This window comes from Lepidochelys kempii, chromosome 7, assembly GCF_965140265.1.
Source record: "Lepidochelys kempii isolate rLepKem1 chromosome 7, rLepKem1.hap2, whole genome shotgun sequence".
Classification (NCBI taxonomy): domain Eukaryota; kingdom Metazoa; phylum Chordata; order Testudines; family Cheloniidae; genus Lepidochelys; species Lepidochelys kempii.
In genome coordinates, this window is record NC_133262.1 from 36,032,047 (window position 1) to 36,059,690 (window position 27,644).

Here is a 27,644-nt window from a genome sequence, read left to right on the forward strand (position 1 = left end):
AATTGGAAAAGGGTTGAACTAGCTGCATACCAATTTCAGAGGATGAGGAGATTTGTTTATAAGATACAGGTACAAGTACAAGACACTTGCAATATTGTTGATGGGAGTTATTTTAAGAAACCAGATATGAAATAATGTATTCACTTAGACTTACTTCAGCTTTCTAGCTGGCTGTATGGGGTACAGCAGCTTGGATTTCAGTTGCTCATGTGAAAAGTTCCCTTTGCCAAGACTAAGATGTCGTTCTCCTTTAAGCAGGAAGGCAATTTTAGTTGGAGGCTTCAGCAATGGGAAAAAAATATTATTTTATTCACCTAGCTTACATTATGCTTCATGCCTGGGTGTAGAAAATTACTACAAAACTATTTAAAGCGCCGATTTAATGTGTGCTAGGCATCAAATAAAAAATTAATCAGTAATAATTAACAGGGTCCAAACAGTGACACATTGGCTTGTGTTGTTTCATATGTCTTCTTGCTTCATGTACAGAATTAATGATGCCTTCAGATCACTATGAACTGCAGCTTCAGAACAACATCCTGGGTCCTGAGGGAGATCCGGCTCGGCCTGTTGCCAAGCTGGATCAGGCAACATCAACGGTAACTGCATTGCAGCAGGGACAAATTAACCTAGTGCTGGGGCACAAAAATATCCTTTCTGTGGGGTGCTCTTTAGTTCAGCATTCAGTGCCTGATGTCAGAAGGCAGATTTTCCACTCTCTGCCACACACCAGGATAAAACTCTCCAGGCTTTGCCCAGTGGTCTGAAAATCAGCACTAGCTGACAGAGGTATAGAAAGCAACATTGCTGTGAGTTCAGTCACAGCACTACCTCAAGATACCTTGACATGCTCCTAGAAATTAGGGCTTTAGGGCTGGAAAAGATCCATTACATTATCTTGCCTGTTACCTTAGTGGGAGGGAGGAGGAGGGACAGAGAGAGTATGTGTGTTTGTGTGTTGTAAACCAGTATAATCTGGAAATGCTCACTCTTTTAAGGGAGGTAGCATTTTTTTGTCCTTCTTTTCAGGAACATGGAGTCAGTTTTAAATAACATGAAAGCAGCCCTAGCCAAAAGTTAGTTTTAATGTTCTTCTTTCAAAACCTTTTAGTTCCTTTACTGAGCTTGCAGGTATTCGCATGCAAAGTGTTTCCAGATTACCAAACAGCACTATCTATGTTGTGGATCCTGGGTATTTAGGTTAGTATTTGCTGTTACTCTTCGGAGTGTTTATTTCTTTAACAAATTCTCAGACTATGTATCTGTATCAGTGCCTCTCTGCAGTATTGGTGCATATGGTATCTAAGTACCTGTACCTGCTCACATATATAAATCGTAGTTAGTAGAAATGTCTTTTTAATAAGAAAATGTTTCATATTAAGCAATTTTGGCTTTAACTTGATTTCCTCTCTGTTTCCCCACCACTAGTCTTTAGCAATTAAAGCACATCTTTAAATTTTATGAACAAAATGTTTGTGAATATATGATACATAATAGTTCATCACATAAATGGCCTTCTGGTCTATGCTGTTGAATGTTTTCTGTTTTACAGGATTTACAATTCATCCTGGTGACAGATGGGTCCTAGAAACAGGCAGACTTTATGAAATTACAATAGAAACATATGACAAATCAAGCAATAAGGTGTATTTATCTGATGTAAGTACAGTGTTAGCGTATGTTTCTATTCTGTGTTACTGGATGTTGTGTGTCTAGCAAATCTGTAAAAAATTTTGTGAAATTAGCAAAGCAGCCCTTTACTTACACAGACTTGGAAAGTGTATATTTTTTGTTCTTAAAAAGCCTGCTGGGTAGCTCTGTCAGGGGACACATCTTAGCACACGTGACAGAAAAACGGAGAGAACATTGGCTGCATCTCTGCAAGTTTACGATAGAATGAAACTTCCAAACCAGTGCAGCCAGTAAGGATGAGCACCAAGTGTAGTTAGCAGACATTTTCAAGGTATTGAATCTTTTTTGAACCTCTTGTTAAAGGTGTTTCTTCTCTAGTCTTAGGAGTAAGTTTACATAATTACACAGACGTAGCCCCCCAGTGTAGATGCAACATATATTGACAGGAGGAGTTTTCCTTCCAGGGTAGGAGGAACACCACCACAGGCACATCAGCTACACCAACACAAGCAGTCTTCTGTCGGCATAGCTGTGTATATGTTGGGGTGGGGGGTGTGTGTGTGTTGGCATAGCTGTGTTGTTCAGGGGTGTGGTGTTTTCACACCCCATACCACATAGCTGCACCAGTGTAAGTTTTAACCCAAATTATGAAGAAATTTGTTGTTAGGGAAATAATTCATATATTTCCTTGCGTATTAAGGATGACAACATAGAGAAATTGTAAATTGGAGATTGTAAAATCTGAATTGATTAGTTTAGTGATAGAAGTAGTGCTGTCCTTTCCTGCCACATTACAGGTTGTTTTTGATGGAAATAAATTCTCTTAAATTATGATAGAAGTGTTTTTGGATGCTAGTACTCTGTCCCATAGGAAACCAGTAAGATGACCTTGATGCACCGGATGATGTCTGTCTCAAAGGGGGGGGGGGGAGGGAACCCTCTTATATGCCTGAATTTCAGATATGCTTGTTTGAACTATATATAGTTATACAATGTAACTTTACAACATTTGCTTACATTATTTATGTCAACATTTTCAAACTTCAGTACCTCCGGTTAGGCATCTGAATCCATATTCATTCACCTACATGAGTGATCTGTTTTGGAAGTTGTCTGTGCTCAGCACATCTGAAAACCTTATTTAGCTTTCTAATCTGAAGCACCGAAACTTGGAACTTTTAGCTTAATTTTATTTATTTATCTGAGAGGAAGGTTGGATATTTGGGGATTTATTTGTTTGTAAATTGACCATATATGTGTAGTGTGACTTTTTTTTTTCCTCTGGTTGGATTTTCTGATTATTTTTTTTTAACAGAATACTTTTTTTGGCTGTCCTGAAATGTACTCCTCAATGTTGTTAATCCATGGCAACACATAAGCAATATATTTTAATTTCAGAATATCAGAATTAATACAGAATTGTCTGAAGAATATTTTGAGATTCTGAAATCCTCTCTGAATGGATCATATCACTATGTGAAAGCAATAAAGAAGGGTCAAACTATTATCGATGCTGCTTTAACATCTGTAGTAGATCAGGTATGTCTTACTAAGAAATGTTCCAGTTTGCTCATATGCTTAGAAAAATTATCAAATACACACACGTCAGAATCTTTTTATTGGTATACTCCTCTGAAAGCAAAAATAGGAATTAAGTGACTAAGCCACACAAAAATAAGAATATATATAAATGGACAAGGGGGCAGAGCCTGAATTCCTTACTTAAGCAAAATGCTCAACAAAGTGTTTTTGTTCTGTGTTTGTACAGTGCCTAACACAATGGGGTCCTGGTCTGTAGGTGGGACTCCTGAATGCTACAAAAATAGATATAATGAATAATAGATGTTTTGCCTGAGTAAGGCTTGCAAGATTGATTCCTAATTGTGGGCCATTTACCTCTTGTTTAGAGTGATTGAAATGCACTGCTCTGAATTTCTTCCCTGGTAGCTATCCAGAATACGTGGGCATGGCTTGTAGCAGGGTGCTGACTTAGGGCCCAGTCACACACTCTGAGTAAATGTCAAGGCTCACTACTGTGTGTAGGGAAATTCTGACTCACTGTGCCATGTCCTGGTCCTGCTGTGCATGACATTAAATTTTGGGACACTTTCTGTCATTTGGTAAGTGATCATTAAATGCTAGAAAGAGGACCTGCCAAACATACCAGCCTACAAGCCTCTTAAAAACTAACATGGATTAAACTTTTCTGCTACCGGGCCAGTCTTGGTGGCTGCCAAGTATGCAGCCACCAGGGCACTTCAGTTTGGAAGGGTTCCTCCCCATTCAGCAATTTGGTTTTATGTCTGAAAGTTGACGGGGTTCAAATACCTAGACACGTTTGTTCTCAAATCTTTTCCTAGCCGCTCTTTGAAAGTGATGAACCAATTCTACCCTCTGCTTCAGGCAGTCGGCCTCTCTCTGTCAGCTTCTCTGAAAAGGCCTCCCTAAGGTCTGCGAGAGTTGCAGTGCTTTCAGAACCCCAGCAGGGGGAATGACATCTTCATTGGGAATCATAGTCATGGAAGGCTCTTGATGGAAACGTAACAGCCAGTTTCAGAGTATGGTATTAACAATCCCTTCCTTGGGCATAGATGCATTATTCTCCACCCACAATCCGCCCCTTTCCCGCTGAACAGGATGTAGTAGGTAGGAGGCTGAGCAGGGTGTGAAGAAGGGTTATGAAGTACAAGGAGTGGAGAAGGGGTAAGTGGGCTCCTTGTTACTTAATTTGCCAGTAAATTTCCATGTTCATCTATGGCTCCAGAGTAATGACAGTGGTAATATTTATCTAATTTAGAGTAGGCATTACTCCAATGAGTTGCTAATTTGCTCACAGGAAGTGCAGAGCTAATAGTAAAAAAAAAAAAAAAAAAAATGGTGCTAAATATATCCTTTTGTGTGTGTGTAGGTGTGTTTCCTCAGTAACCTAATTATAAATAAATACAGAATATTCTTCTAAAAAGTGCTATGAATGTCATTTATAATTATACACGCTGTTACTTATTATAGGATGGAGGTGTTCATACATTGCCTGTACCAGTACGAAACCAGCAAGAAGTTGAAATTTATGTTCCCATTGTCCTTTCTCCAAGCATTTTGACATTTCCATGGCAGCCAAAGGCAGGAGCCTATCAGTACACAATAAAGGTATGCTAAGGAAGCCATCTAAATGCAGGAAGTGTCACTCTGGCAGATTCAGTGAGGCCAGTAGTTGTTTGGGGAATCTGCTGCTACATATTAACTCTGGATGCTGTAGGCGTGTTCACGTTAAAAGTGTGTTTGGTGGAATTTCACTGGAGTTCAGTTGCACTGACTGGTAACTGCTTTAAAAAGAGTTGCACCTCTTATTTTTGTCTCTGTTGTTGGTACCTTTTAAAGTAAAGCATAATTACAAAAAAGCCAAACTTAATGATAATTGAGTGTGACAGATTTCAGGCAATGAGAGAGGCACTTAATTTATTACAAATAGGTTCCCTGAATTAGTTGGCATAGTGACTGACTGCCAAGAAGCCATCTTAAGATGAGTGAGCAACTCCGTAGAGCATTGACATTGGCATTCTTCGTTCCCTGCCTATCTCCCTGGCTATCCCAATAGCATGGTTATTGGAAGGGAAAGGCCAAAGCTGTCTTTACCGTAGATGCAACAACAGTGTTTTTAAAATTCTCCTTTCTTGTACTCCTCCTGTCCTTCTCATGCTGCCACGCTTGCCAGGGCACACTATTAAACCAAACCAACTTTTGAATGTGCTCCACTGGAAGCAGAGTTTACAAAGCAAACAGTATTTGTTTTGTTTTTCTCCAGTTCAGACTGTATCCTTAAATCAGGAACCTTTTTGTATACTGCTTTCAAAATCTGAACCCTTGAGACGGTCGCTAAATGAAGATTCCCCAACACATTTGGCCTCAAAAATATTACATGTGCAATTCCTGTCTATCCACTTGGCATATGTGTATGCTGAGAGATGAGTCTTTTCTCTGATCAAACTGTCCAGGAAAAGATACGGAGCAGCCTACATATGGTAGAACAAGAGATTTGAATGGCTTATTTTTGCACTTCGTACAGGGCCAAATTCTGCTCTTCCACAGTGGTGTAAATCTGTAATGACACCATTGACTTCATTGGCTTCAACTGGATTTTCACTTGTGAGAGACCAGAATTCAGCTCATACTCAGTTACCCTATACATAACCACATAAAAACACCCTGCATTGTTGCACATTTCTGTTACAACACTGTAACTCAAGTTGGTTGTCCCCGTTGGAGAGTTGAACATTTGGCGCATGCTCTTTCAAAATGGTCCTTTGTTTCTTCTTTTAATCTTTTTTTTTTTATGCCATCATGGTGGTTAGCGCGATATTAAATGTCCAACTGGTTACAGTGATTTTCATAAAAAATAAATCTTTAGATGTTCTGATTTGATTTCCTTAAATTATAAAGTGGGTCTACTGACAAGTTTTACCTAATCTACATTTACAGCAGCATTGTATTAATTTAGATGGAATAAAGGGGCCCAGAGAGTCACAGGGGTTACAATGATCCTGACTGTCCAATGGTAAACAAAGTTTGGGGGTTGGTGTACAGAGACCTCAGCCTGCTTGGTACCATGGCAAACAGGCCATGACAAATCCTTGTTAACATTTTATAGAAAATACAGAAAAGGAGGAGGGGGGAAGGTGAAAGCATTTGAAATGTAAAATATTGAATAAGGCTTTCATTTTAAACATAGCCCCTGTTGCCTTTCCCCTTAGCTGGAGAAAGTCGTCTTCTTCCTTTCTTTCTTCCTTTCTTCCGCTTTTCTTGGTGAGAGGCATGGAGAGTAGGAAGGACCAGACCTCCTTTTCCACAACAGGTTCCAGCGCCTCCTAGGGGATTCTCCAGCATTCCCAGGCCAGCCAGGAGATATAATCCCTCCAGCGTGTCCTGGGTCGACCTCGAGGCCTACGCCCAGTGGGACATGCCCGGTAAAGTTCCAATGGAAGCCCCAAGTGGGCATCCTTATCAGGTGCCCAAACAATCTCAACTGGTTCCGCTTGATCCAGAGGAGTAGTGGCTGTACTCCGAGGCGCTCCCATATAGCCGAGCTCCTCACCCTATCTCGGAGAGTAAGCCCAGCTACCGTGTGGAGAAACCTCATTTCCACCACTTGTATCCGCGATCTCATCCTTTTGGCCATTACCCAAAGTTCATGACCATAGGTGAGGATGGGGACCTAGAATGACCTGTAAACAGAGAGCTTGGGCGAGAACTCGGCTCCCACTTCACCATCATGGATCAGTACAGTGCCCGCATTGCTGCCGCACCAATCTGCTTGTTGATTTCACGCTCCCGTTTGTCATCACTCATGAACAAGACCCCTAGATACTTGAACTTATTCACTGGGGCAGCTGCTCCCCCCTCACCTGGAGAGGGCAGTTCACTTTCTTCTGGGAGAGGATCATAACCTCTGATTTGGAGGGGCTGATTCTCATCCTAACCGCTTCACACTAAGCAGCAAAACATTTGAGTGAGTGTCGGAGATCACAGTCTGAAGAAGCAAGAAGGCCAACATCAGTTACAAACAGCAGAGATGCCACCTCCGAGTCCCTCTACCGGATGCACTCCATAGCTCAGCTGTGCCTTGATGTCCTGTCCATGAAAATCACAAACAGCGGTGGTGACAAGATGCATTCTTGGTGGAGTCCAACGCCCACTTAGCACAAACTCAACATGATGCCAAGAATATGAACGCAGCTCTCACTCCGAGAATAGAGGGACCAGATAGCATTCAAAAGCGGCACTGACACCTCATACTCCCACAGCACTTCCCACAGGACATCTCGTGGAACGTGGTCATATGCTTTCTCCAGGTCTATAAAACAAAGGTAAACCAGATTAGCAAATCCCACGACCCCTCAAGTATCTGCGAGAGAACAAAGAACTGGTCCATTGTTCCATGGCCGGGACGGAATCCACATAAAAAGCCTCACCAGTTTACATAGGTGACCACAGACCCAAACCCTTGGATCTGAGAACAATTAAAAAAGCATTCAGTTTTCTTACAAGAAGACTTTTAATAAAAATAGAAGTAGATAGAAATAAAGAAATCCCCCCTGTAAAATCAGGATGGTAGATACCTTACAGGGTAATTAGATTCAAAACATAGAGAATCCCTCTAGGCAAAACCTTAAGTTACAAAAAAGATACACAGACAGAAATAGTTATTCTATTCAGCACAGTTCTTTTCTCAGCCATTTAAAGAAATCATAATCTAACACGTACCTAGATTACTTACTAGATTACTAGCTAGATTACTTACTAAAAGTTCTAAGACTCCATTCCTGGTCTATCCCCGGCCAAGACAGAATATAGACACACACAGACCCTTTGTTTCTCTCCCTCCTCCCAGCTTTTGAAAGTATCTTGTCTCCTCATTGGTCATTTTGGTCAGGTGCCAGCGAGGTTACCTTTAGCTTCTTAACCCTTTACAGGTGAGAGGAGCTTTCCCCTGACCAGGAGGGGTTTCAAAGGGGTTTACCCTTCCCTTTATATTTATGACACTAGCATTAGACTGTTTAGGACATTGCTTTGAGCTGTCTCTTTCTGGTCACAGGTGTACAGCAGTGTTGCAAAATATGCAATCTTCCTGGCTAAGCCAGACTCTTATTAGACCACAGGAAAAAGGCGAGAGATGGGAAAAAGAGGAAATAAGGTAGTGAAGGAAAAGGACACATTTCAGGTGGGAGGAGACAAAGTGTGACATCCCAGGTAGTCCTCTCTAAGGATTAGGATGAAGAAGGTCCTGGGTCTCAGGAGATGGTGAGGGTGGCAGCCAGGATAGTGAAGCTCACTCCAGGAACCAATTTTTCTCCCAAAGTCTTTCTTTAAGAACCCCAAAAGGAAGTGATGGGCGGAATAGCCCATCTCCTCATTATTTTGTCCATCAGTTAGACCTAATTTCAGACACACGTATTTTGATTCATTGATTTCTGGTCCTCTGCTCCTCATGTTTACCAGTCACAATCTTAACACAATCCTTGTATTATAACAACAGGCCTTTTTTCTTTTTACTAAATCAGTCTTTCCATCTTGCTTTTCCTATCAATGCTTGTTGTAATAGGCTATTGTGACACTTCATGAATTTTCACTTCTCATGGCTGCCCTCACAATTAGGGCAAATTTGTAGGCTTAATTATCACAACAGCAGTCAGTGCTCAGTTACAACTGGTTATTAATTACGGTAGACAGTTTATTATTGCCATTCTTGTTTTCAGATCAGTCTCTACCTCTTGCTCAGTGCGTTTCGGATCAAGCCCTTTTAAGTCAAGGAATAAACTCCCAGAGATTTTGGTGGGCTTTGGACTAATCCCAAAGTTTGTTTAATCTCTGAAAAGTGTTTCTGCCCAAATAGCATCATGGGGGTTCCATGTTTATTTTATGTCACTGATTTCTTGATTTCTAAACTGGCTCTGAATACATGTAAAAGAGAGTTTAAATATCATGTTACTTTACTTAGTTTAGGAAAGCCAAGTGTCAGCCCTACGAAGCTAGGAATCTGAAAGTCAAGTTGTGTTTTTTCTGGTTTGTGCATCATCAGTAATACAAATTGTGCAGGTAGGGCCCAGTTAACAAGTCTGTGGATGATGTGCAAGTCAGGATAGAATCCAGTGTGTTCTCCCTGAGCTGTCCAGTAGTAACTAGAGTAAAAAGTAGCAACACTTTTTTTTCGCTGCCTAGTAAGAAGATGTCACTCTGCATACACATAAGAAGGTAACATTTTTACAGTCAGTCTTCTGACTATTTTAACTGAAATTCTGTTTATCCAGATATACCTGATGTCTCCAAAGCATTTTGAGTAAATAATTCTGCATTATCCTAAGGAATCTGAGCTTTCACCCTTCTAGACTGGGCCTGTTTCCCCAAGTTCCACTCCAACTGTTGCCTATTTGGCCAGTAGTTTCATTTTTTTCTGATGATTTTCCGTTAATAGGCCGTGCAGAAGCTCACGAGAGAAAAGGAACTACCATATTAAATCGCCTCCTCTTTGATTCCTTTGGGAAGAGTCTACTTGCATGTGTCTCAGCTGTTCCTCCTTTTAGACCTATGATTACTGCCCACACAAACCTTGTTTTTCATTTTACTTGGTTTTCATCCGTTGAATCGTGAAACTGTTTATAGAAAATGTTTATTATGCTACAGAAGTTAACCCCCACATAATTTGAAGCTTCTTGCAATATGACATTATTCTTTTTGCATCTCTCATTATGGAGCATTGTCTCACAGGTTGACCATAGTATGTGGAGAGCGGCACCTGGGTGATAGAGAAAAAGATGTCTTTTAAAAAAATGCAAATTATTCTCGGTATCTTTTGCTGTGCAACACAATGTTGCCACAGAATTATTTTTATATCTTGTCATAGTGCAGTTTAAAAACTATGAATTCTATAGCAGTGGTTTTCTTTATATAAGAATGTTACAGATCGAGAATGACATTGTTACTTCTGATGGGGCAAACTCGGTGGTTCTTGACTCAGTGTGAATGTGGAACTTCAGCAGATAGTATTCTGCTTTGATTCCAATAAGCTACAGAGTTACCATACTACTTAATGGGCAAAGTCATTCATCTCTCTTGTGGCACAGACCATAAGACTGAATAATTAGTTGTTCCCACTTGCTCCGCTAAACGAAACTAAAGTTAAAATCCTGGCAATTTATCTTAAAATCCTTCATGAAGTGTAAAGCTCTGATTCTTGGGAATGGTGCCTTTTGACATGAATATCTAGGTTTGGCAATGATTGAATCCTTAGAGAGCCTGGCTGAGGATGTAACCTACACAGTGTACGGGCCTCTGTATTGCCCAAGGTAAGTGTGGGCAATCTATGTTGCTACCTATCACTTACTGCTGATGGATAAATTCCTGGAGCAGTATGTATGCTGGATGTACAGATACAGAAACATCTGCTAACATACCCTTCAGGCTAAAAATAAAGATGTGATGGCAGCAAAAAATCAGTTTTTGTTTCCTTTTCTCTGCACTCTTCTTTTGCTTTTTAGACTTCTTAATAATTCCTGTTGGTAGAATCCAGTTGCCATAGTACAGTAGGTTAGCTGCGCTGAGACCTAAAATTGTTCACTTGACTGTCTTTGGCTTTCAGCAACAGAAAGTTAATCGGAGTTTTGAAAAATACAGCAATCACACATGCTGGGCCTCTGTTGTGCTGACTTGTGAAATGATATGCTGACGGCAAGTGCTATTAATCACAGGGATCTTTGAGCATTAGAATTCTGCAGCAGTGGTAGAGATAGGCATTTAGATTAGCAGCAGTGATGAGCAAAATGTACATGTGTGAAGAAATCTGAAATTAAAATGAAAGAAGGGCAGGAATCTGCTAATTTAAAGTGTTGGGGCCTCAGTTTCATTGTATTTCAGTGCTAGCATTCTTAACTCTACTCAGTGTGTCTAGCATTTTATGCAGTATGTCCGAAGTTTGGGTAGATGATAACCAAGAGAACAGGGCACCATATTAATACAAATTAAATATTTTTTCCTTCATGTTTTAGGCTCACGGTGGAAGTGGAAATTTCAGTTGGTCCTATTCTAACCAGGCTGTTGCTACAGTAACAGTCAAAGGAGTCATGACAACTGGAAGTGATATTGGTGTCAGTGTTATACAGGCAAATGATGTTCAGAACCCACTGCACTATGGAGAAATGAAGGTAAACAGTATTTTCTCTGGTCACTTTTGAAAGTTGGCTTTAGTGGCTGTAGAGAAGGCAGGGAGAGCGGTCAGTCAAGGAGCAAAGTGTCTCTAAAACCACAATCCCTGGTCACATGTCCCATAGAATTCTACGTCCATGCCCTGTGGCGGGCAAGTTGAGTCAGAGCTCACGCTACTGGTGGCTCCTCTCAGACTATCTCTTTAATTACTATTTTAATGTCTGTCCCAGCGATGAAATTTAGCCTGTCCTTTTACCTCCTCTCCCAGGAAAGGCTTTTCCCAGTTGAATTCTTTATGTTGAAAAAATAACACACACTTACTAGCTGCAGGCCAAGCAATTGGCCTGATAACCCTAAGTAAAAACACCTGTTTATTTTCCCGCAGAGCCTCTGCCAGAAACAGTTAGTTTGTTTTCCCCTTGTGTTAAATGATAAAAGATACCATCCAGGTGAATGGGCATTTCTCAGCAAGGATAGAAAGCCAGAATTTTACAAAATCCCACATGACAGACCCAGTTGAGCTCCAGATCCCAAAACAAGCTAAAACTGTGTTTAGAAAAGACACCATGATTACTTCTGTGGGTTATTGCTTCACACGGATACAGGGGACAAAAAAATATACCTCAGTCAGGAGGCATTTGGAAGCATTGGTCACCTCTCTGCAAACCCACACCCATTCTTACTGCTTTTCCAGAATAATCATTGCTTGGGGTAGTGACCTAGTGTGGGAAAAAAATCTAGGAACAAGCATCGCAATCTACCTACAAGAAAATCTCTTGACAAGAAGTGGTGGAGCAGAAAATTCCCTACTTAATGCTTATGGTGGAGCTCCATGAATTTAAATACTTTTTCCTAGCATTTTTGCAGCTTTGGAAGTTTTCATTTGGGGGAACTTACATGGTGCCCTGTTCCTTAATGGAGAACTGGCCACTGTCTTTAAGTAATCCTGAATAATAAACTGGTAAAAAATAAATTGAATGGATAAACCATATTATTTTATTTATTTATTTATTTATTTTATTTTACAAAAGAGAAGTCAGTAGCCCCAGTTGTTCTGGTCAGATTCTAACCTGGGTAACTGCATTCTGCCTTCTTCAAAAACGGTGTTATTTTTCATTGTATTCGACTGTTGTGTGGCATTCTTGGTGCTCTTAGGAATACAGGCGGCCCCAGTCTAGCATGGCACGTAAGTATGTGCTTAACTTTTTAAGCTGGATTGGGGCCAAAATGGGCATACTCTTGTCTGTATCAGCCTCAGTGAAATTCAGCCTCTGAAGCATGAGCATGGCCTGAATGCAGGCTTTCGAAAAAGGCAGAGTAGAAGTATAGCTTTAAAAAGCTAAGCATTGTAGAGAGAACCTGAATTGAGGGGTAAAAGCTTGCTCCTGAACTCCAACAGTAGAAGTAAGAGATGGTGGTTGAGAGCTGCAAGTTTGTGTGTGAATTATTTGACTATTTTGAGACCTGGAGCCTGTATATTTGTGTACAATATGGTCATAAATAGAGAACTCCTCACCTGGAATATGCTTATTTATGCCAAGCAATGAGAGACCCAGTCTGGCAAGCGAACCTTTCACCCTTACATCCAACTGAGAGTCTTCTTTTAAAAAAAAAAAAAAAGAAGAAGAAGAAAAGAAAATTGCTGTCCATCTCCAAGAAAAGGTGGCAGTTGAGTTCGGAAGAGCATTTGTAGACTTGGAAGAGTGCACCTGCATAACAGGTGCATGGATATAGTTTAGCAGCTGATGTGAAGTGAACTGATAAGATTAAAATTGCAGACACTGGTGACCCAAAATGCCTAACCGCTTTTATGACCTCCTGTATCCAGCATAGCTAAAATCCTGCAGGTTCTACATTGTACCTTTGTTTGCTTCAGAGCTCCTTCGGGCAAGAGTGTGAGAGAGTATGTGCTTGTCAGACTCTCCAATACTGTCCTGTAATGAAAAGAGAGCTATTTAAGCAGCCAGACTTTTGTTTGATATGACTGTGTTGGGAAAAATCTTTAGAAACAAAACTTGCTGGGTAAAATTGTATTTGCACCGGCTTTGCAGGGTGCAGCAGCTTGCTTTTAATGTATTTTAAGTTAACTACATCAATTCTACAAAATGTAGTTTAAATGGACATTAAACATAGTGTTTAAATGTGTAAAAAGTGATGTTCTTCTGGCTGTTAAACCAGTGTTAAAGCAAGATGGGACCTACTTTACAATCTTTCTGTGACACTGCGCCCATATTATCTGTGTCCCAAAGATGTCACTTTTAGCAATATGACAGTTGCCTGCAGGAAGTTCAGAAATGATGTTTTTAATTAAAACTGTATTTCCAAATACAATTAAAAGTTTATAGACGGTAATAACTCAAAAAAATGCTTCTTATCATGCAAGCTTTTAGAGCAGTACACTGAGCAAACTGAGCATCATGTGAAGGTACTAAATGTCTCTGCTAACGTGTTAAACGTTGTGTGTTCTGTTTGGAATAAATTGAAGTGTTTGGGGTAGGAGCTTTATCTGCTGACCTTGATAAGCAAGTTATAAGAATAGTCATTTATGTTCCATGAGGATTGCAGTTTTAACACCATACCATATGGTCTAAATTTGCCCTGAAGCTTTTGGCAGATGGTTTAAAAAGTTAAAGATGCTGCAAATGAAAAGCTTTGATCACAGCAATGGTTATGAAGTGTTACAATCAGTCTGTGATGATTTCGTTAACATTAGCGAGAGGGTAACAAATCGGAGTAACAAACAAATACCATTCAAGGGCCTGCTCATCAACACTTCAGATAATGTCTTTAAACGTTCTATTAATCATTTCAGATCATCTAGACTCCTAGGATCTGATGCTCCCTCTCTTATTTACACACATAACCCTTTTGATTTCAGAGGTGCGTCTCACGTAAAGATTACCTGCATAAATAAAAGTTGCAGGATCAAGCTCCAGATTGTCAAGGGTGCTCAGTGCTTGGTATAGTTTGGGGTTTTTTGGTATTATAGCAGAAATCTCAGTAAGTAAAATGACAATCTCTTATAAATACACTATTGAAAAAAGACTCCCTTAATCAGAGTCTGTTAACATAGTTAAAGAAAAAATTAATATAAACCCCCACCAGCATTTCCCTCATACACTGCTGCCATCTCCTTTCTTGATCCAAAGCCCATTGAAACTGGTTGAAAGACTCTGACTTCAGTGGGATTGGATCAAGCCCTTATACCAGTGGAACTTCAGCTCAGAAACTTCCTCTGTCGGAATCTGTGGCAGTATCTTATGCTTGGGGAGGGGGAGGTCCAATGTTTTAAAATGATCCCAGAATAAAATTGGCAACGGATTATATAGTGCTTAAAAATAGGTGCAGGTTTCAATGCACTTGTGAAAAGATCTCTAGACTGGCATTAGGGAACGCTTCTAGACGCTTCTTCGCGCCACCCTCTCCCTCCTCCCACCCCCATCAGTTTTGGGGAACAGCACTGGTGGGGCTCTGAACGGTTGTTCCTAGCCCTCTTCTCTCAGAGGGAAGCTGACTGTGGTGAGGTGTCCTTGGGAGGGGATGTTTGGGAGGAAAACATAATTAGTGAGTCTTAAACTTTCTTTCTAGTTCCTTATGTAGCTGTGTCTTACCTCCTTGTTTTTTCTTGTCTGTCTCAGGTATATGTAACTGAACCTAGGGGCATGGAGTTCACGCCGTGTCAAGTTGAAGCACGTGTGGGTCAGATACTGGAGCTGCCCTTGAGGATTAATGGCCTAATGAATATTGAGACCAGTGAGATGGTCACACTCAGCGATTGTTCACATTTTGACTTAGTCGTGGAGGTAGAAAACCGCGGCGTCTTCAGACCACTCCAAGGTGAGTTTAAAACACAAAACAAAACAAAAAAAAAAACCCCTATGTATATTTAGTTCAGGTTACAAGACAAATAGAGATATTACAAATGTAAATCATTTACCTACTTGTAATGGCCTATTTTAATGGATTCATGGCAGATAACTAGAGAGATGTCCAACGGCAAATACAGAGACCATAGTAGTCCAAGATTTCTGTATATTGAAGATGCCTCTTTTCTTTTTTATGGAGGAGCATTTTTATTTCTTTGTCTTTTAATATTTAAGGATACCAAAATCTCTGGCAACAAATAAGCTGAGTACGCTGAGGAATGTTCAGACTCACATACACGCTGCTCTACCCCAGACCTTTCCACTGTTTTTTCAAAGTCCTTGTTGTAACAAACCTGATGGTTTCCTCACCAGAGATGATCAGTTAAGTCAGGTTTTGGGGAGGCACGTTGGCTGATGGGAAGATACCAAACTCTTTCACTTATGATACCTTGCCCAAATTTGCATAAAGTTCCCTTTTCAGTTCTATTAAGCCGTTCACCCATCTGATTGTTTGCTTGTTTTCTGGGAGAAATGGGGGCCGAGGATAGCAATTTCTTAAATTCCATTCACTGCAGTCATTGGAGCAGGGCCAAAGTACTGTCCTTCTGAAGCTTACTATTTTAAGCCGTGCATTTCCTCAGGTGCTTCCCTAGCTGTTTCCACCATTATAGCACTTGTCTGACCAGAATATGGAATGTGCAAACTCTTCTAAATTTGCCATTAGTGAATCCTTCTGCACTAACAGGCTGAGCAACTTTATTGTCATCTGGTGTCTGCTGGACCTTGCACCCACAATCCTTTGTTAGCCTGCTTCTTGTTAGTTCTTCCTTGTGTTGTATTATTGAGCCAGCCAAAGAAGTTATTGTTAGACTTACAGCATCTGCTTGCTGAAGAGGCAGCTCTTTTAAATGTCATTCTACCTAGTTTGTATATGTACCTTAATTGCCATTGTTCTGTTAAAAAAATCCAGTCAAACTGAAAAAAGGAGAGCGAAGAAAAGAAAACCCCACAAAACACCTGGGTCAGCAAACAGACACATGCCATGAAACTAGCAACTTAGTTTCCCCTAGATAAAACTTAAAACTTAATCATTAACTTGAGTTTAGGTAATACATCATGCTCTGTGCAGTTTTAACTGTGCATTTGTTTTAACTGTGCATTTTATTTTGGCTTAATTACAAGCCAGTTTCAATTTAGAACAGCAGGGAAAAAATACTCTGCTAAAAGAAAGAGCAAATTATATTACTCTGTATCCCAAAGAGAAGACTAATGTCCTTTTAGCAAAATTTGGAAGGAAAAGAAGTTTAATAAGTTTGTGTGTTTCATAAGGTGACAGTTTTGAGGCTAATGACAATACATTATTTAATAGAGCTATGGGTATTGCATTTCCTCCATTCAGTCACTGAAATTATCTGTACATATTCCCTGCATATTTCTAGCACAAAAGTAATACTGTCAAGAAAGCTATATTAAAATCTGTATTAACGTGTCTCGCTTATTCTCCCCAAATGTTTACTCTAATTTGTTTGTTTGTTTTTTGACAGGGAGACTTAAGCCAAGTTCTGATTTTTGCAGTGGAGTCAGAGTGAAAGCTGAGGCACAAGGATACACGACACTTGTTGTTAGTTACACTCATGGTCAAGTCCACCTTAGTGCTAGCATCACCATTGCTGCCTACCTACCGCTAAAAGTACGCCTGTAGTAAAATATTCTCTTTAATTGCTGGTCTTAAAACAGTCTACTTTTGAAAATTCATTTAACTCTTAACTGAGATTTGATATTATGTGCTAGTATATGAAAATGAGATAGTCCATTGACTTGGGATGTCCCAATTCAGGTAATCATGTCTCTTAAGCACTGCTTAAGTACTTTTCTGAATCAGTGCCAATACTTACTGCAAGCAGTTTGATTTCTGTGCCACAACTTCCCTGATGTCTTTGAGATGTTTCTTGTCCAAATCAGTGCTCCAAGCCAAACAAAGGACTTGGTAGAATTCTGTAGTGGGTTAGTGCACTGTATTTCTGTTTCTCCTTAGTTCAGAAATGAAAACAAGTTTGGTGCTATCTGAAAACAATCACAGATAGACAGGACTCAAGAAAAGACCTAGGACTAGGGGATACTGTCAGCATGAGTGTTGATTTGCTGGCAGAGTGGTGCATATAAGAACACATAAGAACAGCCATACTAGGTCAAACCAAATGTCCATCTAGCCCAGTATCTTGTCTTCTGACAGTAGCCAATGCCAGGTGCCCCAGAGGGAATGAACAGAACAGGTCATCATCAAGTGATCCATCCCCTGTCGCCCATTCCCAGCTTCTAGCAAACAGAGGCCAGGGACATTTCATGTTAGAGTAGGAGAACTTGGGTGCACATGCTGTTCAGACTATTCCTGTTTCTAGCTAGTTTTGCTAGTCCCTAACTTCCATGAATATTAAGTTTGCCCACAGTCATCTTCTCTTCAAAAAGGAAATATAAAAAGCACAGTAAAGAAGCAAAGGCAATGTATTGCAGATCTCAATAACAGTAATATAAAATCCTCGGAGATGAAGGTGCTATTAGGTGAATTAAATAGAGAAAGTATGCTGCTAAATGATAACACATAGTACAAGGTTTATAAAGGGATCTGGACTTGTCAATCAGTTCAAGAAATTGAATCTTTCTGAACTCAGATACAATATTTTTCTCCAAAATGTAACTGTTAAATTAGTTAGTTACTCATCAGTAAACTTCGAAGTGGTGGGAGGTTCAAACCCTTCCTTGTATCTAACTGTCTGTTTAAAATGATTAACAATTGGCCTAATAAGCTATTAATGAGAGCAGTCACAATTGCATGGCCACAGCAATAGGTAGAAGCAAGCATAGCTTATTACCCCTTTAGTCATAGCACATAAAACTATTGTTTGGGAAAAAGGCAGAGTCTGGTGGCCTGTATATTCTGTGGAACTGAGTATTTTTTTTCCTTGCAAACAATGAAAATGTGACAGGTGTTTCACCATTGGACAGGTTACAAAGTGAAATAAGACCCTCATTTAAAAGATAGTGTTCACAAGTCCAAGGAATGATTAAGAAGCATAGGACAGTGTGTCAGCTTCATGATTAGATGCCAACGACTGAATCCACAGAGGCTACCACTGCTGCATGTTAGGATAGTAGTGTTTCAGAATCTGGAATAAATCAATTTTCTTATGTCTAATGATGATTTCAATTTAAAAGATAACATTCTGTCCAAGAGTTGTTTCTGCAGCATTGATCAGAGTAAAAGAAATCTTGTTTCACCAGTATGGAACTAAAACACTAATTTTGTGTTTCATCCCCAAGGCTCATTGTAGAGATTTATGGACAAGGGCAAGTTCTGTCCAACAATCTGAAAGTGGGGATCAATTTAGAAATACACAGTAGTAGTCTTAACCCAGTATACTTAATTAACACAGTTAAAATAAAATAAGAGCCCGTTTGCTGCTGTGTCCCACTGCCATCCCTTGAACTCTGCTTTGCCTTTGCCAATAATCATTCCATCTTCTTAATTACTGGCTATATTTATTGCAATTTTACTTTTATAAAGTATTCTAAATTGAGCTCCGAGTACTACATAAAAAAACCTAACTCCCAATACAGTTTTATAGGGCAAAGATGCCATAAATTTTCAGTTCAGCAGCTATGAACTAGGTAAACTGTTGGGTGTTTGAAGACTGAACACAGCACAGGTAGTAAATTCGAAAGATTAAATTGACATGTAAGAGTTTATACAAGTGAATATAGGTATTGTATTAACAAGGGGATGGGGAGTCCATTCAACTGGGAAAAAGTTATATGAATTACATCAGTTGAAGAATGAGTGTTTCATTTCTTGGTGTTAAAATACACAGATTGAGATTACAAAGTGGAATACACCAGGTTTGGGGAAATTAACAGAAGCAATAAATGGATTCCATATCAGATCAAAGAAGTCTTCTCTTTTAAAAAAAAAAAAAAAAAAAAAGAGATCCTTGCACATCTTTCAGACAGGAGGATGTTGAGATATCCAGAACAGAATAAAAGATCTTCTCTCCCATTGAGTTAAGATATTAGTTATTCATTAGAAGTAGTCCAGATATGACATTAGTGCTTCCCTTCTGGAGCAATGAATAAAAGGGACATGGGTATATGGAAGGGGGAGGATAGACAACTTTAGGGATTACTCTGTTATCTTTTCATTATTAGCCAGTGCTTAGATAGCACTGTGACAGGGCCTTTAGAAAGAACTTAGAACTGTGTTTTTCAAGCAGTGATCCATAGTACCATTCCTTGTTGTTACCATCTGAATAATGAAATATTTTTATGTGTAAAAATGCAGGGGTGAGACATTGGGAGGAGTTGTCTTCCATTAAAATGTCTCTTACAAAGTGGTCCACAGAGCGAAAAAGTGGAAGAATCCCTGCCATAAGAAGACAAATAGTTAGGAGCCAAGAAGGACAGAGCAAAAGCACATGAATGAATAAACTTTACAGTTTTGGCAACATGTGGATGTCTGTGCAATGAAAATAACCTATGAGGGTTGAGTGAAAATTAGTCTGTGCCCAGCTTTTATAACCATGTCCCTCAAACCAGCATGCATGAATTTTCACAGAAAGTATTGAACCATCCTATGTCCAGATCAGTCTTGGTCTGTCTTACTAACATCAGGTTGTAGAACACTTGAAACAGATGATTCTTTGTGTATTAAAAATGTCAAACCAATTTCTGCGTTTATTTTCACTGCAGGCAATGTCAATGAGATGGGCTAGGATTTAAATCCATGCAGAATTAGTTCTAGTATTCCTGTAGGCTTTTGAAGTGAGACCTTTGTTTCATTTAGTAGGGTAAATAAAGTCAGGGTGTAAAATGCAGGTTCTGAAGAAAGGCTGTACCTGGGAGATTAATCAACCTGAAGGGTCTCAAAAGATAGAGGGTGAAATCTGGCCTTATTTAAATCAATGAGAAGATTGCCATTTACTTCAGTGGGACCAGGATTTTACTCAGAATCTCTTCTTCCTGGAGTAGCTCAGTTAATATAAGAGGGGGAGATTGGAGAATTATCAATAGAAGGAAAAACAGAGTTCCTGGGGCACTGTGGGCATAGCCCTAATGAGCTAAGTTTGCTTTTAATTGTTGATAATCATTTTAATACTCCTGTATTCTGAATTAACCATATTTATAAAACTTTTGGGAGAACAGATCATCGGCTAAACAGAAATGATGATAATCAAATGGCTCTTCCACAGAGAATGAGAAAAATGTCACATAAACTATGGTCACCTGATAGATTTCAGTATAAAATATATATATAATATGTATGTATATATATGTCATGGTATATATGCATGAGTATAACTTTTGTTCATTTCCAGACTATAGATCCTTCTTCTGTTGCCTTGGTAACTTTGGGTTCTTCCAAAGACATGTTGTTTGAAGGTGGACCCAGACCATGGGTACAAGAACCTTCAAAATTCTTTAGGAACATCACTGCTGAAGATACAGAAAGTATTGGTTTATCTTTATTTGGGCCTCCAACATCTCGGAATCATTTCCAGCACTGGGTTAGAGTATCTTGCAAAACCCTGGGAGAACAAGTAAGTACCAGAAGGTATTTATGTTGTTCTCTCTCAAATCCTGGGTAGAGTAATTGAGAAGAGAAACCAGATTGATTTATGATAAAGTATAGCCTCCAAATGATTAACAGCTTTTGTAATAAGCCAGTATGGAACTTGAATAAGTACATGACTGCCTGTTGCTTATGAACTCTGTTTAGTCTGGTATCAGTCAAGAGTGAAGCATTTTTGAAATTGTTAAAAAGATTACAATGGCTTTATTGTAGTATGAAGCCAGTTCATAGTAACCTTATATCATGGAAGGTATTAGAACAGATAAATCCTTATAGCTGCCATTGAATGTATTTACCATGAATACGATAATTGCAAAAGGTTATTTTAAGAAGAGACTGAACTCTTTAGTCTAACTTGCCATACTGGACCAAACTAATCCTTGGTGTAACTCCATTGACTTGAATAAATATCAGTAAGGAGGCCCCAAGTTCTCTCCATGGTGTACCAGTCTGGTATGCCACTTATTCAGTCTATTACGGGAAGGTGCCCAGCTCTTATGCTCAAAGATTGGGTACACACACAGCCAAGATCCATTAGCACTTGTTTCTGCAATATGTAGTAGAAGTGAATTCCCCTGCCTGCAGATACTGTTCAATTTGTATATTGCCTTGCTGTGGTCTACATTTTGACCAGTTATCTAATCATCTTCCAAGGGCTATTAACTACCCAATGTAGCTGGCATCCCAAAGTGCATACTGCACAAAACCCAGTTGAATCTAGCAGGGTTAGTCCAAAAGAAACAGTTTCTTGCTGTTACCTCCAAATTGAGGACTCTTGTAACAAAATATAATTCGGAACCTTTATGACTCAGAAATGGTCATATTTGAATGGCATTGCAATAATTCTCACCAATCGCTGATAGGGATTATTCACAGCCAGCCAACAAGGGGAAAACCCAAGGTTCCTGTACTTAATTCAGTCTGATATTATCATGTGAGAGAGCGCTGTGGGTAAAAAATGAAAAAACAAATGCAGTTTTTAAAGCTGCTGAAATGGCTACAGGACCTCCAGCCCAGTTCCCTGTTGGCTTCCTTTCCCTCCTATGAGAGAGTGAGCCCAGATGACTATCTTTATAAGCTCTGAAAGCTGCCTTCTTGTCAGTTTGGTGAGATACTAATGACTATGAAAAGGGACTGAGAATTTGAGCTTTGATAATGGTCTGGAACAGTGTTTAAAATAAATGTATCCTCTTCACTTGTCTGTCTGTGGTATAGAATGTGATTGGGGCATGAACTCATGAGCCCTTCATATCATATCTTATTTATTCTTTCTCGACACCAGAAAATAACAGAGATGCCTCAAGCAGGATAGTTGTACCTGTAAAATATACCTGCACTCAGTTGTTCTTTGCTTTCATCTACCTTGTTGACTTTCCCAAATGTTATACAGGTGATCGCCTTAACAGTTGGAAATAAGCCCACAGTTACCAACCCTTTTCCAGCCATTGAACCAGCCGTTGTGAAATTTATCTGCGCAGCCCCTTCCCGACTCACTTTGACTCCTATTTATGCAAATCCTCAGCTTGACCTATCCTGCCCTTTGCTGCAACAAAACAAGCAAGTGGTAAGTCTGATAATGACACAGGAGCAATCCATTCATTTCACCTCTAAAAGGCAAAGTGTGCTTCCATGTGGCAATATCCCGAAACAGGCGTGCTCACAGGCTGCAAGAGCAGTGATATTGAGCACCTATGTTCTGACCGACCAGCACTAGTTCCAACTCCACCCGTGCTAGGAGCAAGAATAATCAGAGTGTAGGGGTATTAAAGGGATTGTTCCAGTGTGTGTATAGTTTGGGTCATACCAGGTAATAGGTCATACCAGGTAATAGGATGTGTGTGCAAAACTATGTGGGTCATGTCCTCTGACCCCCAAGTGTCCCTGTCAGAGGGCCTCTCAAGTGACGTCTCCTAGGATTTCATGGGTCATCTGGGATAAGGAAAGGGGAACTCCTTCCTTGTATGTACTCTCTGCTATGCATGGGTTTCTTGCAAAATTTGATTCTGTTCTGTTTCCTTCTCCTGACCTCCCAGTTGTTCTTGGTGTGTATTTGATAACATCCTTGTTTTGTATTTTTGTTTGAAAACTTAATGTAAACAACATGCAGGTCAGCTACCCTGTTTATCTGACTTTAAACAAAAATATGTCTTTGACAACTGTTTCTGGGTACAAAAAGTTGTTCCTCATACCCTTTGATTCTAATCTGGATGGTCCAAGTTTATTGTATCCATGGAACCTGATTTTAAAATGCTTGCAAGTATGCACATGTGCCTAACTTGTGTAGGCGCAACTGTTTGTGTACAAATACTTACATGTGTGCATGAATTAGCCTGGGAGAGAGTGTTGTGCATTGAATTTAGGCGTATGTGAAGGTGCATGCATGCTTGAAAATCTGGCCCAGAATACATAGGCAATGTTTATTTGGCGGTTATGCCAACATTAAGGATGTATGACTCCATCATCCAAATGAGTAAAACTTTGTGCTCCCCTGCTAGCATGCGATATTCATGGCATCCTAGCATCAGCATTCATAAGTACAAAACATTTTAGTTGCACAAAATTAGAAGTCATGCCTTTATATGTAACTTTATATATTTTCTTTGTTGTCTTTTTTAATGTCTTGAGGTAGATACTTTGACATTTTATAAAACAGTTTGAGGTTGAACAGTTGTCACAAACTCCTCAGGCATCAGACTTGCAGTTTATATCATCTTAGTAGCCCTTGGAAAGATTTATAACCCTGAAATGCATCTTGTGTGTGATAGCAAGTTAATATCTCCAGACCCCTTTGATTTTTCAGAATCCAGAGACTCCTCAAGTGTTTTATAAGTAGACTCATTGGCACAAAAAAAAAAAAAAAAAAAATTGAAGTACAATCTAACATGGCTTTTCATTGGTGGCTGGTTTACCATTACTTTTCTTATGAAATGTTCTGATGACAAAACTTTACCTTAAAAATCTCATAAAAGTGATGTCTTTGTTTGAAAGTTGCCATTCTGCTGCACATAACTGTTTTTCAGGGATCAAAATGGGATCCTAGCAAAATGGGATCCCCTCCAAATTATTATTTTTTTTTTCCTTTTCAGGTTCCTGTTTCAAACTATCGCAATCCGGTATTGGACTTGGCTGCTTTTGACCAACAGGGGCGTAAATTTGATAATTTCAGTTCCCTTGGTATTAATTGGGAATCAACAAAAGTTTCCTTAGCCAGCATTGAGCCCAGTATGCCGATGGAGCTGTCTCTAAAAGAGGATGGAAGTGGTCAGAAGAAAATGCATGGTATAGATCACTTAAGATTATGCACTATGTTGTTTGGAGGAAAACTGGGTTAATTACAATTAGTTATGTTTATGCTAGAGAGGGGTGGGCAAACTTTTTTGCCCGTGGGCCATTTCGGGATGCAAAACTGTATGGAGGGCCAGGTAGTGAAGGCTGTGCCTCCCCAAACAGCCTGACCCCCATTCCCCCGCCCTGCCTGCCCCCCTCAAAACCCCCGACCCATCCAACCCCCCCCCCGCTCCTTGCCCCCGGGACTCCACCCCCTATCTAACCTCCCCCGCCACCTCCCTGGCTGCCCCCCCCCAGAATCTCTGCCCTATCCAACCGCCCCCTGTTCCCCGTTCCCTGACTGCCCCCCGGGATCCCCTATCCCTTATCCAACCCCACAGCCCCCTTACCATGCCACTCAGAGCAGCATGTCTGGCCACAGCACCACTCGGCCGGAGCCAGACACACTACCCTGCGTGAGTGGGCAGCCCCGCCACCCAGAGCGCTGCCCGCACGGGGACAGGGGGAAAGGGGCCGGGGGCTAGCCTCCCAGGCCAGGAGGTTGGGGGCCAAGTAGGACAGTCCCACAAGCCGGATGTGGCCCATGGGCCGTAGTTTACCTGTGTGCTAAAGCCAAGAAAATGGAGTTCTATAATCTGACCTGCAAAACATTCAATCAGCTTTAATTTTTTAAAGCTTGTTTTCTAACTGGGTGTAAAATTTTTCCAAGAGAAATCTGTATGTAAAAAAGAAAATCCTTGGCTGTTTAAAAATGTATAAAATGAAAGTAGAAAATATGTTGAGCATTAATTTTAAATGGCCATAACCTCCCCTCTCCTTCTGCCATGCAGCCTGATAAATATGACTTCATTGGGGGTGCTTTAAGCTAAAATTTAGTAAACAGCTCTTCCTGTTGTAAATCTGTCATTTTGTTTTTGTTTCAGGCTTGCAAACTGTTCAAGTTCATCACGAGTCTGGAACCACTGCTGTCTCTGCTACTGCGACAGGATACCAGCAGTTTCATCTCAGTGCAGCTAAAGTGAATATACCGGTACTTTGAAGTATAATTTACTCTCTGCTTTTCCCATAGTGCCCTAATGAGGATTGCCCTATATATTCATTTTCTTGCTGCATTATGCTTAATTGGTTTAAAAATAATAAGATAACCCTTTATTAACATCTTCCCAAGACAGAACCACATCAATCTATTTGTATAATGTCCTCAGTTGTTTTATTTTTCTTTATTCTTAGTCATTTAACTACCTTAAATATAACTGGTTCTTTTTTCACAATCTGGGTAAGAGGATTATAAAGAATTTTCATACTTTATTTCACTTAATTTTCTTTGATTCAGGGTTTTTTGTGGATTGGTGAAGCTTTGTCAGGTTGTCCTTCACTAAAGCAACCATTTGCTTGATACAACCATCATTGGGGAAACAAATGTATTTAGGATTTAGTTGCAAAATAGAACAGAAAGTTTCAGCCTCTACAACTCTGACACATTGATGATTGTCAGGCTGTATCTCTGTAGTTCGGCTTGACTTGTGTCTGTTAGAGCAGTGAGGTTAATGTTTGTATAGTACCAGCCGTGTGCCAGCTAGGGGATGTATATAGATACATAAAAAGCCATAGTATCTGCCTGGAAATGCTTAACTAAGTAGACAGTTTATAAACACAGGGAATGGTGGCAGCAAAAAGCAGTCTCAATAAGCAGTGAAGTCTGACTCAAATTAGTGGCTTAATTTTTGAAAAAATATATATTTTTAAATTGGAGAAGGGAGGGTTGTGAGCATTTCCTTGTGGGATTGGCTAGGACTTGTACACAGCAAGTTACTAATTTACAAAAACCAAATCCAAACAAACCAAAAGAACCCTGAATCACATATCATTTGTCTTGGAGATCTAATTACTTGTGTAAAATAAATTAAACAGTGTTAGGGCTTTGCTAAAAAAATTTTCTAAGTGGTTCTTTGAAAACCCTGCTAAGGACATACGTGTATGTAGGATTCAAGCAAAGTGCAGAATTTATTGCCCGGGAGACTGAAGTTATCTTAGCTTATAACATATATTTGGACAGCAGTCATGTGAATTCCTCCCTGCTTTGTCAGTATGCCCCAGCTCTGCTCTGGAGGTGAGATCCTGTAGGAGTGGGAGGATAATCAGAATTGCCATTCAGTCCTTGGCTCTGCACTGAGATTGCCAGCAAGGATCCCAATTTGTTCCATTTGGGAAGTTGTTTTGTATCATGTGGGCATGTGCCCATCTAGCAATTAGACTGAAACTAACTCTTGGAAGCCATCCGATGGTAATGATTCTTTTTGTTCATGATTACACAGAACTAGATTTAAATTAACATAGAGAGTGAATGGGTCTGTGTCTCTTTTTCCCCTGACCTATCCAGTCCCTCTTCTATAACTTCTGTAAGGAAAGTGGAATGGTATTACTATATGATCCTACAAATTCTACCTTATTTTAAGACAAACAAATAACAATTGCCATATATTTCAACACCAAACATCAGGTAGGCAGTCTGAGAGATCGACAGATACCTAGAAATAGTAACTTTGTAGAATTTTTCTTTACGAGTTTGGAAAATTCTACCTTTTTTCCCAAATATGCAGGACTGATTTCTTGGCTATCCTTTCCATAGAACACCCACTCAAAATGACTTCAGACATTTGTAAGGTACCAGGATTTGGCTTTCATTCATTTTGAATTCCAGATCTGGGAGAAACCTGTATTTTGCCAAGGCAAAGATTGGTTACACAGTCAGTTTCCGCTAGTCAGACACATACATCAGTAATTTAAATGACAGAAAATATTGATTTGTTTGCTCATTCCTGTTGCAGCATGAACATTATGGCAAAGAAAGCTGGCACTTTTTTTTTTTCCCCCTTAAAAACAAAAAAACCCCAAACAAATATCTTGTTAATAGCTATGCTTATTAAGATGTCTTGATTGACTGACTGTCCTCTATTTAAGTAAAGTTTACTTATTTAAGTAAAGCGTTTACTTAAATGTGTTTCAAGTGTTTCATTGTGGATGACATCCCTCTCTATATTGAGCAAAATAATTTAACTAATTGGGTTGAGTGGGGATAAAATACTTAACTTCCCTGAAAAGGCTGCTCTGCATTTTTCCTGCTTAACCTAATGTCATTGGGATCAAATGATTAGACCAGGTTCTGTAGTACAATTTTATATAGCGGTTATGTACTTGCAAGTAATTGTGGGTTGATTTTATTTTATTTGTTGATTTTTGTGAATAACTTGTGTAATTCTGAAAAGGAAATGTGGAAGGACAAGAGAGACTGAATGCTATCATCAGAATTCTATCTAAACTTGGAACATCAGGCCTCCAAAATGTCTTTGGTGATCTAATAAGCCCTACACATTTATGTCAATCATCGTAAATTAATCCTTCCAAGCCCTTAATGCACAGGCCTAGGCTCTTTGTCTTGCCCTTTTGGGCCTAATGCAGAAAACTGCAGCATGCATTGTGTACCTCTGCATACATAACAGATAAGCAACTCCATCTGTACCTTGATTGTTGGAGACATTCTGTTA

The 27,644-nt window shown here is 39.7% G+C and overlaps 1 protein-coding gene across 3 annotated transcripts in view; it reads left to right on the forward strand.

Moving 5' to 3' along the window:
- The window catches only part of NUP210 (nucleoporin 210), a 117,722-nt gene that overhangs the window by 39,262 nt on the left and 50,816 nt on the right, over nt 1-27,644 (forward strand). For all 3 annotated transcript variants that reach the window (XM_073352190.1, XM_073352193.1, XM_073352191.1), the window contains exons 7-18: nt 490-648; nt 1,132-1,200; nt 1,553-1,659; nt 3,031-3,171; nt 4,642-4,779; nt 11,169-11,324; nt 14,964-15,162; nt 16,736-16,881; nt 20,558-20,779; nt 22,202-22,375; nt 23,898-24,090; nt 25,023-25,129. In XM_073352190.1, the coding sequence (XP_073208291.1) occupies nt 490-648; nt 1,132-1,200; nt 1,553-1,659; nt 3,031-3,171; nt 4,642-4,779; nt 11,169-11,324; nt 14,964-15,162; nt 16,736-16,881; nt 20,558-20,779; nt 22,202-22,375; nt 23,898-24,090; nt 25,023-25,129 (1,811 nt within the window). The remainder of the gene's footprint in view (nt 1-489; nt 649-1,131; nt 1,201-1,552; nt 1,660-3,030; nt 3,172-4,641; nt 4,780-11,168; nt 11,325-14,963; nt 15,163-16,735; nt 16,882-20,557; nt 20,780-22,201; nt 22,376-23,897; nt 24,091-25,022; nt 25,130-27,644) is intronic.